The 12,833-nt window shown below is 42.2% G+C and overlaps 2 protein-coding genes across 3 annotated transcripts; both read right to left on the bottom strand.

The window, feature by feature from the left end:
* Positions 1–2,026: 2,026 nt before the first annotated feature.
* Positions 2,027–12,099, bottom strand: LOC120901045. The gene is made up of 5 exons (XM_040308752.1): positions 11,319–12,099; positions 10,958–11,256; positions 8,932–9,607; positions 8,228–8,886; positions 2,027–4,120 (listed from the first exon to the last, which is right to left on the bottom strand). Exons 2-5 carry the CDS (start codon positions 11,189–11,191, stop codon positions 3,737–3,739), a joined length of 1,953 nt encoding a protein of 650 aa, XP_040164686.1. The 5' UTR covers positions 11,192–11,256; positions 11,319–12,099; the 3' UTR covers positions 2,027–3,736.
* LOC120903502 (uncharacterized protein K02A2.6-like) lies at positions 4,108–10,470 on the bottom strand. 2 transcript variants are annotated; one of them, XM_040312970.1, is made up of 2 exons: positions 4,647–10,470; positions 4,108–4,585 (listed from the first exon to the last, which is right to left on the bottom strand). In XM_040312970.1, exon 1 carries the CDS (start codon positions 10,208–10,210, stop codon positions 8,198–8,200), a length of 2,013 nt encoding a protein of 670 aa, XP_040168904.1. In that variant the 5' UTR covers positions 10,211–10,470; the 3' UTR covers positions 4,108–4,585; positions 4,647–8,197. The 2 variants fall into 2 exon arrangements, with proteins under 2 accessions (XP_040168904.1, XP_040168903.1); XM_040312969.1 differs by having other exon boundaries at positions 4,647–10,468.
* Positions 12,100–12,833: the final 734 nt, after the last annotated feature.

Below are 12,833 nucleotides of genomic sequence, written 5' to 3'. Positions count from 1 at the left end.
GAACGCATTTCTCTCTTTTAGGTTGGCAGTCATGCCGTTAATCTTGATTCATTGAACTTCTTCTTTCCTGTACTTTTGTAGCGACAAGTCGCATATCGTTTTTGCTTCAATAAATACAATTTTAGGATTCACACACATTCCTTTAAGGGAATTGATGTCGATGAATATTATCGTAACGCACATTCCTTTATGGGATCGAAGCAGGAATAAATAACTAGGGAAGCACATTCCTACGGGGACCGATGCAACCAGGAATATACACACGTATAAGCGTATAAGCCTTGTAACATACATTTTTGAGGTGATTTTTTCATAGTAGTGGCGTTATTTACCCTACCGGCAAAATGAGAGTATTTTTTGAGTAATTTGAGTGACGCTGTCGAAATACAGTGTCCCTTCGACCAATCCACGCAAACAATGAGACACCAAATTTTGAGTGATTCAGGCCGAGGGGTATGAAGAAGCTTGAGGAAGCAAGAAGAAACGCGCTGCGATGAGAGTTCGCATTCTGTTTTACACGCGCGCTTCACTAACACCAACACAAATACCGTGCTTTGACGAGCCGTCTGTGAATGTGTGTGTGTGTGTGTCTTCTTTCAGCGAGCTCAACTTGGAGCTGCTCGTCACATCGTGTTGTCTCGCTTACACTACAGCATCAAACCATCGCTCCGTATGTCCCCCCTCCTACGCGTACAAAACCACCAGTACAGCGCGACGCTTTGCCGGAGATGGTTGTGCGCGTTTTGTTCTAAGTCCCGCGCGCAGTGTTTGTGCGTTGGTGCGCATTTCGTCTAAGTCTCGTGCGCCGGTGTGTTTTGGTGAAGTGTGCAGTGAATAAACAGTGTGCACAGACGCACATGCAGTGCGTGGATCGACAGGTAAGAATTTGCTGAACAGAGTCAACGCAGATTGTCGACAAGTTTCCCGCAGCCTGGTCGACCCGGTATGACGTCATTCGTGAGTATGAAGGATTCTGAATGTGTACTTTAGTGGGTACTTTATGTTTCAATAAAGTGTTTAATGTAATAAAAAATGACAGTGTTTGTGTTTAGTTTTAGAATAAGTGCATGAAAGAAAGCGAAAAACAACAAGCTTTTGATGTGTTGGTAGCATGGCTCGAAAGAACACAAACACATTGAGAACTGCAGAGCGCACCGTGCGTTACGGGTGGGGAGGGGGAGGGTGGTCCCCGTCCGGCAAAATGAGTGTATTTTTTGAGTGATTTGAGTGACGCTGTCGAAATACAGTGCCCCTTCGACGAATGAGTTACACCCTCGCGCGAGCCCTCCCCCTCCCCACCCGTAACGCACGGTGCGCTCTGCAGTTCTCAATGTGTTTGTGTTCTTTCGAGCCATGCTACGAACACATGTAAAGATAGTTGTTTCTTTCGTTTTTCGTTTTCTTTCATGCACTTATTCTAAAACTAAACACTAACACTGTCATTTTTATTACATTAAACACTTTATTGAAACATAAAGTACCCACTAAAGTACACATTCAGAATCCTTCATACTCACGAATGACGTCATACCGGGTCGAGCCAGGCTGCGGGAAACTTGTCGACAATCTGCGTTGACTCTGTTCAGCAAATTTACCTGTCGATCCACGCACTGCATGTGCGTCTGTGCACACTGTTTATTCACTGCACACTTCACCAAAACACACCGGCGCACGAGACTTTCAATGAAATGCGCATCAACGCACAAACACTGCGCGCGGGACTTGAAACGAAAAGCGCACAACCATCTCCGGCAAAGCGTCGCGCTGTACTGGTGGTTTTGTACGCGTAGGAGGGGGGGACATACGGAGCGATGGTTCGATGCTGTAGTGTAAGCGAGACAACACGATGTGACGAGCAGCTCCAAGTTGAGCTCGCTGAAAGAAGACACACACACATTCACAGACGGCTCGTCAAAGCACGGTATTTGTATTGGTGTTAGTGAAGCGCGCGTGTAAAACAGAATGCGAACTCTCATCGCAGCGCGTTTCTCCTTGCTTCCTCAAGCTTCTTCATACCCCTCGGCCTGAATCACTCAAAATTTGGGGTCTCATTGTTTGCGTGGTTAACCCAATACCCAAGGTGTGTTTATTTAGAAGGTGAATTATTAGCGCGTTTGCCGGGCGCCATCATTGAGTATTGTTATGTCTGTTGGCTGTACAGCCCACTGTGCGGTGTGAACCAAAGTGAATGAAAGGGAGGTGAGCTTATCGAAAGATTTAGGTCGCCATGACGATTGTTTGACACTATATAACCGGTATTGTTTACCTTTTCTTCCTGTGCATAACATCGTCGCACAATCAGTTTTATTTCTTCAACAGGCATTGTATGGATTGTTTAATTATTTCAGTATTCTAATGTAAGTCCCTCATCAATGTAATTCCTTATCTTCATGGAATAGTTACTGATTTGTATTATTTTCAGATATTGGAAACAATTCATTACGGAATTCGGATATGATGTTACGTGCTTACGTTACAGTAGAACGTGCTGCTTTGTGAACCCTAAAGAGATTGGCCCCTGCTGCCGTTTCATCGTTGGCGACTCCATTGGCCAGGCTTCACACCACCCGCTGCAGCCGCACATCAAGGGAGGAAGTCATTCTCCCTCCCTTAAGCGCATCACCTTCTGCATCGGCCTCGGCGTATATGGTCCCGACTGCATCGCATCACGGTGACGGTGCATTCCACCTCGGCTGCAGAAAGGAAGTCCCGCATCAAAGGCGATGAAATATTCCGGCTCATATGCAGCACAGAAGCTTGACTGTAATCTTACGAGCTTGATGATACTTGAAGTTCTTCATTTACTACATTTCTATATAACTCATTTTTGGTATTTTTCCAGGCCAACAATTGCAACTAAACAGCTTAGGCAACGTAAATATTAGCGAAATCTAACACTGGAGCATTAGAACCGAATAAGATAGCCTAACCAAACTCTTAGAATGCTACGATACCAGATGACGGTTGAAATTACATACGTTATTTGTTGAAAAAACAAGTGCATCGGTACATGCTAGCGCTACTCAAAAGAATCATCAGAAGTGTTGTGGGAACGTAGCCTCAGCAGCGCCAGCTGCTCGACGTCGACATTCGCCTGTCGACTATTGAAGCACGATCGTGTTGAGTGCCTGAGTGTTCCCGTATTGGCGAACAAGGACCGGAGCCGCATGAGAGTTGATACCGAGCGCTCAAGGGCAACGGACGGTTGCACACCCACACACCAGTATTCGCGTATCGTCCTATGTGTTATTTTACCGTGTTTCCTATTAAGTTTTAAATAAAGTGTAAGAATCACAGCAAGAAGCAAAATAGTATGCTCACAAGCATGACTGTTAGAAATATACTCAACATCTTTTTTTCTGAATTGGTCGCCGTGCCAATCGTTTAACACGTTCAGCCCGATGGCAGGTCCCAGGGCCTGCCAGTTAACTTTCCCGCATGCCGGTGGCAGGCCCTGGAGCCTGCTATTGGTATTTTGCTAGGGAAACAAACAACATTGCGAACAACTTCATTTATTTCATTTATATGTTCTAGTCGGAATAGTTAGTCTCTAAATGAATATTATCATTAGAGTCAACCTGGTTAATTTCACCGTTTATAATACATCATGATATTATTTAAAAAATGTGCTTATTCACTAATATATACATTTATAATTTATACATAATCAAAAGTTATAAGTAAATTTATGTAATTCATATTTCTGTCTGTTTTATACATCCGTCAAACGAAGCAACTAATTTGTAATTTTTCGCATTTTTTTCGCAGTTTTGGAATGTGATGGTGCTTTTCGTTTGTTATTAGCCCTTTTTTCATTCGCTATTTTCATATTAAGAAATTTGATACGTATATTTATGCGATGTTTAGCAAATTGTTGTAGAACTATTGGCGGTAACTCGGGGAATTCTTTTTGAAGTCGCTTAACTAATCTTTTTGATATGTAACGTTTTTTGTTGAAATTCCCATTTGGGTGCAATTTTTGGAAGATTTTCTCCATTTTGTATCCTTGTTTCAAAAAAGCTTCTGAAGGAACAAACAAACCAGCAACCGACAAATGCTTTACAAATGAAGGTGGATGGCTATACGAATGGTCGCTATTCAAATTCAGACTAAGATTACCCTAATTTAAATGCGGAAACTTTTCAAAGCATTGACGCCCAATATAACCCATAATATACTCGAGTCCATCGCTGTCTTGTTCAGGAAGCTCGATAGCGGAACTACTGACGGAGCTTAACATTTCACTGCTTCTTGAACTCAGGGTATCGGCTTGTATGCTTTGTTTAACTGGGGGTTGATTTAAGGCCGAGGTAATGATTGATGCTGAAATTATATCACCGTCATTAGCCTGTTCAGAACCTTCATTTTCAATCTCAATCGATGTCCGAATTTGCGATGAGATATATTCATCTGTACAAGAAAATGTAGATGGCTCCAAGTCTGTTTGATTTTTAAGGAACGTAGGTGCTTTTCCTAATATAATCATCTTAATACGATGAATGCAGCTCATTGGTGAGGGATGATCATATACCCCTCCTATCTGCCTTAGCTGTGAGAAAAAATTCTCCAGTACATCTTGATTGAGCTAAATTAAAAAGGATGATATATCAATATGAATATATGATGTTTTTTATGTCATTAATTACCTTGTGAGTGGATATGAAGGAAATGTTGTGTCTTTTATGAAAATCATCATAAAGCATTTTAAGAGACGTTATCTGCATCAGCAACTACTTTTGAAAAATTTGCAAGCTATGCTTACCAATCACGGTCATATTTGAAACTAATTCGAACATTTCATCTAATGCTTTTATCTGATCGTCGCTTGCTGTATAAGACTTTTTATAGTCTAATTTGGCGAAAGGACTAAAGGAGTTCGATATGCTGAACCATAAGTCAACTTTTTCTATGAAATTTGCCAAGTCCGTAGCTTCAGCATTATTTTTAAAATAACGACGCAAGGAAAGAGCAGTAGTATGTGAGAGCAGCTGTGCGGCACGTCGAACATTCTGACGCTCTTGTGGCGTCATAACTAAATGAGTTTTACTCAACTTATATAAAGGTGTAATCTCTGTTTCATTTCTAGTGGCTATCATGTCAATAAGTAGGTCTGCCTTTATATGTTTTGCGTTGTACGTAAATCCACTATCCAAAAACCAATTCCTTAGTAGCTTTAATAAATGAGGTGCATCAGGGATTACGTACACGTTATTTAAAGTTGTGGGATGTTGGAAATACGGCCTTTCGTAGTCTTGAGCTCCCAGTTCTTTCCAGCAACTTACATTTGTAGAGCAGTTGTCACTGATGATAGCTACAACGTTAATATTTATTTCACTTAGTTTTTCAATTATCTTCAAGAGTATTTATTTTGTCATTTTCTTATCAAATCCTATGTACACAGGTTGTTTCCATTTGTTACACAGTCCTCGAGCCATCACGACCTGCATATAGTTATGTGGTCCAATTATCTCATCCGATGCTTTGTCCAGTTCAATTATTTTGTTAACTTTCATTTCATCGAAAGACAGAGCACAAAGGCGATCTTTTTCAGTAAAAGTGCTGGTTAAATTGCTTATTAATTTAAGAACGTCATCCAAAATTCCTTCCTTTACAACGAGGTTCTTTGTGTATCGTTTTAAAGTTGCGTCTGCAGGTAAAGGAAACTTTCTATCTTTAGCCAAATATTTGTAGCATCGCAATCCAATTTCCTCTTTCGTCCAAACTACACGTTGTTTCTGTTTCAAAATGTTACGTTTTCTTGTGCTTTATTTCACTACCTTATCTCATGCGTCTCTTGTACAATACTTCTTTATCCCATGTGCCCCCGGCATCCGGCAGCTGTCACTTGTCACCCCGAGATGCGTATAGAAATGCAGGTGGACGCACTGCTAGTCGAAAGGGTTCACACCGCACAGTGGCTGTCCTGCCAACACCTCCCTATTTTTTAGTAAAGATGATACGCGTCGTATCTGGTTGGTGGTACGCGTTGTCTGGATGATTGACGTGTAGGTACCGGTGGTTGATTGTTGTTACGTGTTGACCCAACACGGCTTCGTTGACGTGGTGGTGCCAGGTCTGCCAACATTTCTGATGGGAGTGTTGTGGATGTTGTGGTTTCTACTTCCTCGTTAAGACCACAATTATCGAGGAGTATCGCCAGCGGTATCTGAACGTCTGTAATTGCTAGTTGCTCTTGCTGGGAAACTTCTGCTTCATGTCGACTTCGTAGCTGATTACAATGCGATCGAATGAGCTTCCTCGTTGATGACAACCATACATTGTACAGCACACTACCAATTTGCCCAATAACTTGCCCATGAGCCCAACTCCATTTGTTGTTATGGTACACTTTAGCCCACACTAAGTCCTGAGGGGAGTAATGCCGCTTCTTTGCTCCGTGTTTGAGATTGAACTGCTTTTCTTGTTTGTTATCATGGACTTTGTGCGATGAAGAGGGTGGACGTAATAATTCGAGAGCTGTTCGTATTGGTCTTTTATAAATGTGCTCAGCTGGTGATTTTCCTTCCGGTGAACTACGACATGGTGTTGAACGATAGCACAGCAGAAAGGTGTCGATTGCTTCTTCTAACGTTTCCCCCCCTGCTGTAATATTTTTAAGGGCTCTCTTGAATGTGTCGACGAATCTTTCTGCTAGTCCGTTTGACTGCGGATGAAAGGGAGCAGTCTTCAAATGCACAATCAAATGCTCACAAAATGTTTCGAACATATTACTGGTAAATTGTGTACCATTATCAGTGACCAATGTTTCAGGTTGTCCGTGTCTTGCGAAAATATTGCGGAGCATGCGCAATGTTGCGGTTGTGGTGATGTCTTTAGTGCGCATCACTTCTGGCCACTTAGAGTATGCGTCAACAAGAATCAGATAGTAGTAACCGTTAACAGGCCCTGCATAATCGAGATGTAGCCTTTGCCATGCTTTTTCCGGAACTGGCCAGGATTCAAGAGTTGTTTTTCTATCTGTTTTCGCAACACTAGAACATTCGATACACGATTTTACGATATGTGCAACGTCTTCATCGACGTTTGGCCAGTACACATACTGCCGTGCGATCGAGCGCATGCGTTCGATACCAGGGTGTCCCTTGTGTAGCTGCTTGAGGACACTTTCCCTGGAACTGGGAGGCACGACCAATCTCTCTCCATACGTAATACAATCTGCTACGACAGACAGTCCATCTCGTCGTTGATAAAATTGTAGGATTTTAGGATCGTTTATGATGGTTTTAGGTGGCCAACCTTCCTTAATGAACTTGATGATTTGTTGTAAGGTATCATCATTTTTGGTTGTATTTTGAATTGTCTTGAACGACAATGGGACTGCTTGCAGTGATTCGTTCAAGATGCTCCGAATACTTTTTTCGAAAGTGAGATTAGCTATGACCATCTCTTCATCTGGCCGCACATGTCGATTGATAAGACGTGATATATCGTCGGCGTGACCAAAACTATCTGTAGAGATATAGTTAATCGAAAAATCGTAGAGCAGAAGAGTTAATGCCCATCGTTGTAAACGATTTGCTGTATACGTTGGTATACCCTTCTTTGCACCAAAAATAGCCAATAAAGGTTTGTGATCTGTTTCCAGAATGAATCGACGCCCATAAATTATTCTGTGAAAGCGTGTAACCGCAAATATCAAAGCCAGCGCCTCTTTTTCAATTTGGCTATAGTTACTTTCAGCTGATGTTAAGCTACGCGACACATGGTAAATGGCTTTAATTGATCCATCAGGAAACTTGTGAGCAATGCGAGCACCCAATCCTACGTTTGAAGCGTCTGCAGATACTATTATCTCCATTTTTGGATTGTACTGCGTTAGCAGTAATGGAGATTGTAAAATTTCTCGAAAACGATCGAATGATCTTTGGCATGCTGTGGACCAATGAAATTTCATACCTGCCTTCAAAAGTTGATCCATGGGCTGACGGAGTGTGCGCATTTCTTGGACATATTTGCCATAATAATTTATGGCTCCAAGGTATGATCGCAGCTTTGGAATGTCGTGCGGCGGTGGCATGCTCACAATTGGTGCTATTTTATCTGGATCTGGCCGGATTCCTTGTGCATCAAGGATTTGTCCCAGATATTTGACTTGGCGCATATTGAATTTACATTTTTCAATGCGTACGGTAAATCCGTAATCTCGCAAACGGTTTAGCACGAGATGTAAGTTTTGCTAATGCTCATCTTCGTTTCGTCCACCTACTAATATGTCGTCCAGGTACCCTGTGGTGCTATTGAGCCCAGCGAGCATCGTGTCCATCAACTTTTGAAATGCCCCTGGCGCTGATTTGATGCCGGGTGACAATCGTGTGAATTGAAACAGTCCCTTGTGGGTGTTGATGGTTAGGAATGGTTGGCTTGCTTCGTCTACGGGTACTTGTAGGTAGGCGTCCGACAAATCAATGTGGCTGAAAATGACGCAGTTAGCCATTTTCACGAAGATATCCTCTGGCAGTGGTAAAGGATAATTATTCGACTCCAGCACGTTGTTCAACCCCGTCGAGAAATCCGCACAAATACGAACGGTGCCGTTCGGTTTTCGTACCACGACGATGGGTGCCGCCCAGTCAGAAAAGTCCACTTTTTTGATGATGCCAAGACTTTCCAGACGATGCAGCTCATCTTCAACAACAGCTTCCATCATGTACGCAACGGGTCTCTTTGCACGAAATACTGGTGTAGGCGTGCCCTTCAACGTAAGTTGTACTGCTGTCTTGTTGTACAACCCCATTTTGTCGTTGAAGACGTCTGGATAACGAGACCGTAGTTCTGCTATGTTTGTCGTCTTCGTGGTGCAGATCTGGTTGCAGAACGCTGTGATTGGCTCGTTCCACAGTCCAAAAAGGTCCATCATATCAATCCCTAAAACGTTAAGATTGACATTCGGATCAGTTACAAAACACTTACCCTGTTTCGTAACGTTATTGATGGTGATGCTGCACTCCAGCTCCGCCGCTAATTGCAACGGATCGCCCGACGCTGTCCTAGCATTGCAAGTGGCTGGTTTGACTGCCGGAGAACCGATACGCTTCCATGCCTGATGTGAGATGATGGTGATGTCCGATCCGGTGTCAATTTGCAGTCGATGAGGAATGTTGTTGAGATGAACGGAGACGAACTTCCTTCTTTGCGTGACATGGTTGACTGTCACTATTTTCGATGTCTGTCCCTGATGTTGCTTCCGCTTGTACTGCTTCTTCCACGGTGCCTTCTGCGCTGGAGCACTGGTGGTCGCCATTGATGTGAAACAGGCGCAGTATCCTTCGGAATGTCCAATTTTACCACAATCTTTGCATTTGTGGTTTCGACTCGGACAATCTTTGTGGAAGTGCATTGCACCGCAAGACCAGCAAGTAGTACGAGGATGATCCTGCTGTTTGTTTCCTCCGCTGGGATGACGTTGTTGCTGTGATGAACCTTTGTTAGCAACGTACTGCACTGACGATGGTTGCTCTACAAGCACAGTGTCCTGTTTGAGGTTAACGAGACTTTTGCACTGTTCGACGATTTGTTGGAGCGTGATGTCCTGTGCTTCGTTCAGTTTGTTGATCAGCCTCATACGAATCTCTGCATCGCTGCTTGACTTAAGTCCACATACGTAGATCAAGCATTTAAACTGTTCCTCAGTTAACTCGGAAAGTTTAAAATCAACACAGGATTTGTTCACTTTACAGGAATATGAAAGATAATCATCTACGTCATCTTTTGTCATTTGAAGACAATTGTATCTGCGGCGAAACGTAGAGATGGTAGCGCCAAACAGGGATTTTAGCTTTTCCACTGTTTGTTCGAATGTGAATTCGCGAGCTAGTATTGGCAATATGAAACTATTGTACCGCTCGTGATCTTGTGGGCTCAGTTTGCGTAAAAGTAACCTCACTTTTCCCGCGTTGTCAAGGTTGCAAGCATCCCGATCGAAAAGTTCGCTGTAACGGGAATACCAGGCGTCGAAAGTGTATCCGTTTTCTTTGTCGTAGACAAACTCTGACATATTACTTGATAATGAGTCAAGTACAACCTCCACATGTGTGAACTTTTGTATGGATTGATTCGTCAATTGAAGCTGTTGTGCCATAGAAGACATGAGGCTCTGCTGGTTGGCGAGAATTTTCAGTATCGCTTCCGACACATTCTTTGATGACTCTCCTCCGCCTGCTGCAGAATCTTTTTCTTGAGCACCTTCCATTGTCGATGATAACACACGGTCCCGGGAAAATTTTCGCTGGTTTTTTTTGCAAACTTCTACCGCCTCGTCGCCACTGTTACGTTTTCTTGTGCTTTATTTCACTACCTTATCTCATGCGTCTCTTGTACAATACTTCTTTATCCCATGTGCCCCCGGCATCCGGCAGCTGTCACTTGTCACCCCGAGATGCGTATAGAAATGCAGGTGGACGCACTGCTAGCCGAAGGGGTTCACACCGCACAGTGGCTGTCCTGCCAACACAAAATAATATCTATCTGGTTTTCAGATAATGTTGGCTTCAATCTTTCTTTCATTGCTGTGACAAGTGCAGCTTCATCTATACCTGCATCCTTTTTTGAAATATGTTTCTGTAAGCTATCTATTTCTGCCTTTAGTCGCTTATTTTCATTGAAGTATGAATGCAGTTTATCTCTTAAATTAGTTTTCGCTTCGATCAGTTTTCGATTATCTTCTTTCATTTGATCAAGTTCCCTTTTCATGTCTATACTTGTTTGGCTGGGCACGTTCTCTACATCGCTGAAATATTCTGAATCTGTCTGAAATTCTACATTTGGCTGGTTACACTCTTTCAATGGGGCTATCATATTCGATGGCTCGTTTTGAATAAAATCGGCTGGTTGTATCAATGATGGAATAGCTAATAAAGAGATGATAATGAGATGAAATGATAATTACTGCATAAAGCTCATATCTTTCCTTACCATATGGTTTTAATCTCTACAGTACTGGCAAGGTTTGTGGTAAAGATGATTTTGCCATTTGATAGTCGTCGGGTTTGAAACGGAGAGAGCACACAGTAGATATTTTGGTTGGTTTCCAATGTTCATCCCGCTTACAGAAATCAATCCACTTAGGCAAAGAATCGTCTGATGGAAACGAATGGAAAGTAATGTTCAAACCCCGCTTCTTTACATTTTCTGCATTATTTTTGCAGAATGCAGCTGCACATGAGCGAGGCATGTTGCTTCCTACAAACTTCTGTGGACACAGCTACAAACAACGCTGCTTCTAGATTTGCTTTTTCTCTAAAAATAGAAAATAAATCCATTTAAAACATTCCCTGCAACTTGTACAATTTATATTTTACCTGGTATAATAAAATATTAACACCCGAAAGCGTACTATTTTCTTTTACACGAATTTTAGTCACACACTTCTCGCCGTTGCATCACAACATGGACCAGTCCAATAGCTATCAAATGTAAACAAACCGTCCAGCCGACCCGGTTACAAACTGTCAAACTTAATTTAATTTTTCTAACATCCCGCAAGCCAAATGTTCTACATAAGCTCACCTCCCTTTCATTCACTTTGGTGTGAACCCCTTTGGCTAGCAGTGCGTCCACCGGTTTTTCTATACGCACCTCGGGGAATAACAAGTGACAGCTGCCGTATGCCGGGGGACATGCCCAAGCGAATGAAAATGGCACTTTTCGGCTGTGTTTTCGATTGACATTTCGTGCACGATTTGACAAACGAAACAGTGTACGAGATTCAGACTTTTTTCGGCACATAACCACAACCGCGTGCAATGGCATATTTGCTATCTTCATCGCACGTCTAGCGTTAGACATTTTGAGGTTAAATAGTTTTTACATTGTTGGTGTTTATATGAATGATACGATACGAAAGAACACAACTGATTTAAATACAAACTAAACATAATACACAAAAAGAAATACACATAACCTGCTTCAACGCTTGGCTTGGAGAGCGAAATGATTCGAATGGAAGAAGCACACATACAGTCATATATTGCTTGTCAAATTATGAGAGTGTATGAGTTATCGTACGAAAATTTCCGCTTGGGTGCAAGGTGGAATATAGAGGAGGTGTCTTCTTAGCGTTTGGCATGTTGCCATTTTGAGATTCAGTTTGACAACAGCCGTCGATTTTTGTTTACAGGCAGCAGCTGCATTATAACGTGTAAAATGTCGATTTATGGAGTGTGGATGCAAAATACAATTTTTTATTGCTAAAAAAATGTTAATTAAACGAAAACAATACATTTATCCTATCCAAATACCAGCAACATTCGTCCCATTTGACAACTGCCGTCGATCCTGGTTTTGTGCTTTTTTCTAAAGCTTCGATGCCCAATTGTTCTACATGACGACACCTCCTTTCTACCCACTTTGGGTACATGGCAAAGTCTTTGAAAGAGAACAGGTCGAAGCGTTTAGAGTAAATTGACAGAAAGCCATGGGAAAATTTTGACAGTTAAATTGAACATTGTTTATGTTTAGCGATGGACGTTGCTATGGAGTGAATAAGAGTTTTGTTCAACATTTTGCACTCATTTCCTATTAGAATATTACAAGAAGTAGAATCCAGTTAGAATATAACATGGCTGATACAATCCAAGGATCTCTTTTATCATTCGTCGCCGGGTTATAAGCAGAAGACGGTATGCAAATTGTACTTGTGTGTGCCGATTCGATGTTTCATTTTACTCTCAGTGTTTAATTGAAGGTAAATAGGACTTCTGTTACCCAGTTGGAACATGTAAAGTGCTATTTTATGCCTGTTAAACTTTTCGTTCTTCCAGCAGGACCGTTGCAAACAGTAGTGATTCGTGGCCACGGAATGGCAAGCAATGAGG

The sequence above is a fragment of the Anopheles arabiensis genome, chromosome 3 (genome assembly GCF_016920715.1).
Source record: "Anopheles arabiensis isolate DONGOLA chromosome 3, AaraD3, whole genome shotgun sequence".
Classification (NCBI taxonomy): Eukaryota; Metazoa; Arthropoda; class Insecta; order Diptera; family Culicidae; genus Anopheles; species Anopheles arabiensis.
This window is presented reverse-complemented; position numbering and strand designations above follow the sequence as displayed.

What these genes read in the sequence shown, in the direction of transcription:
- LOC120903502 (XM_040312969.1), bottom strand. Translation starts at nt 8,122, where the DNA reads ATGCGCCAAGTCAAATATCTGGGACAAATCCTTGATGCACAAGGAATC.
- LOC120901045 (XM_040308752.1), bottom strand. Translation starts at nt 11,191, where the DNA reads ATGCCTCGCTCATGTGCAGCTGCATTCTGCAAAAATAATGCAGAAAAT. An exon ending in CTTTACCACAAACCTTGCCA is followed by an intron (nt 9,608 to 10,957) that starts GTACTGTAGAGA and finishes TGTGGACTTAAG; the next exon opens with TCAAGCAGCGATGCAGAGAT. An exon ending in GGTACCTGGACGACATATTA is followed by an intron (nt 4,121 to 8,227) that starts GTAGGTGGACGA and finishes CATTTAAATTAG; the next exon opens with GGTAATCTTAGTCTGAATTT.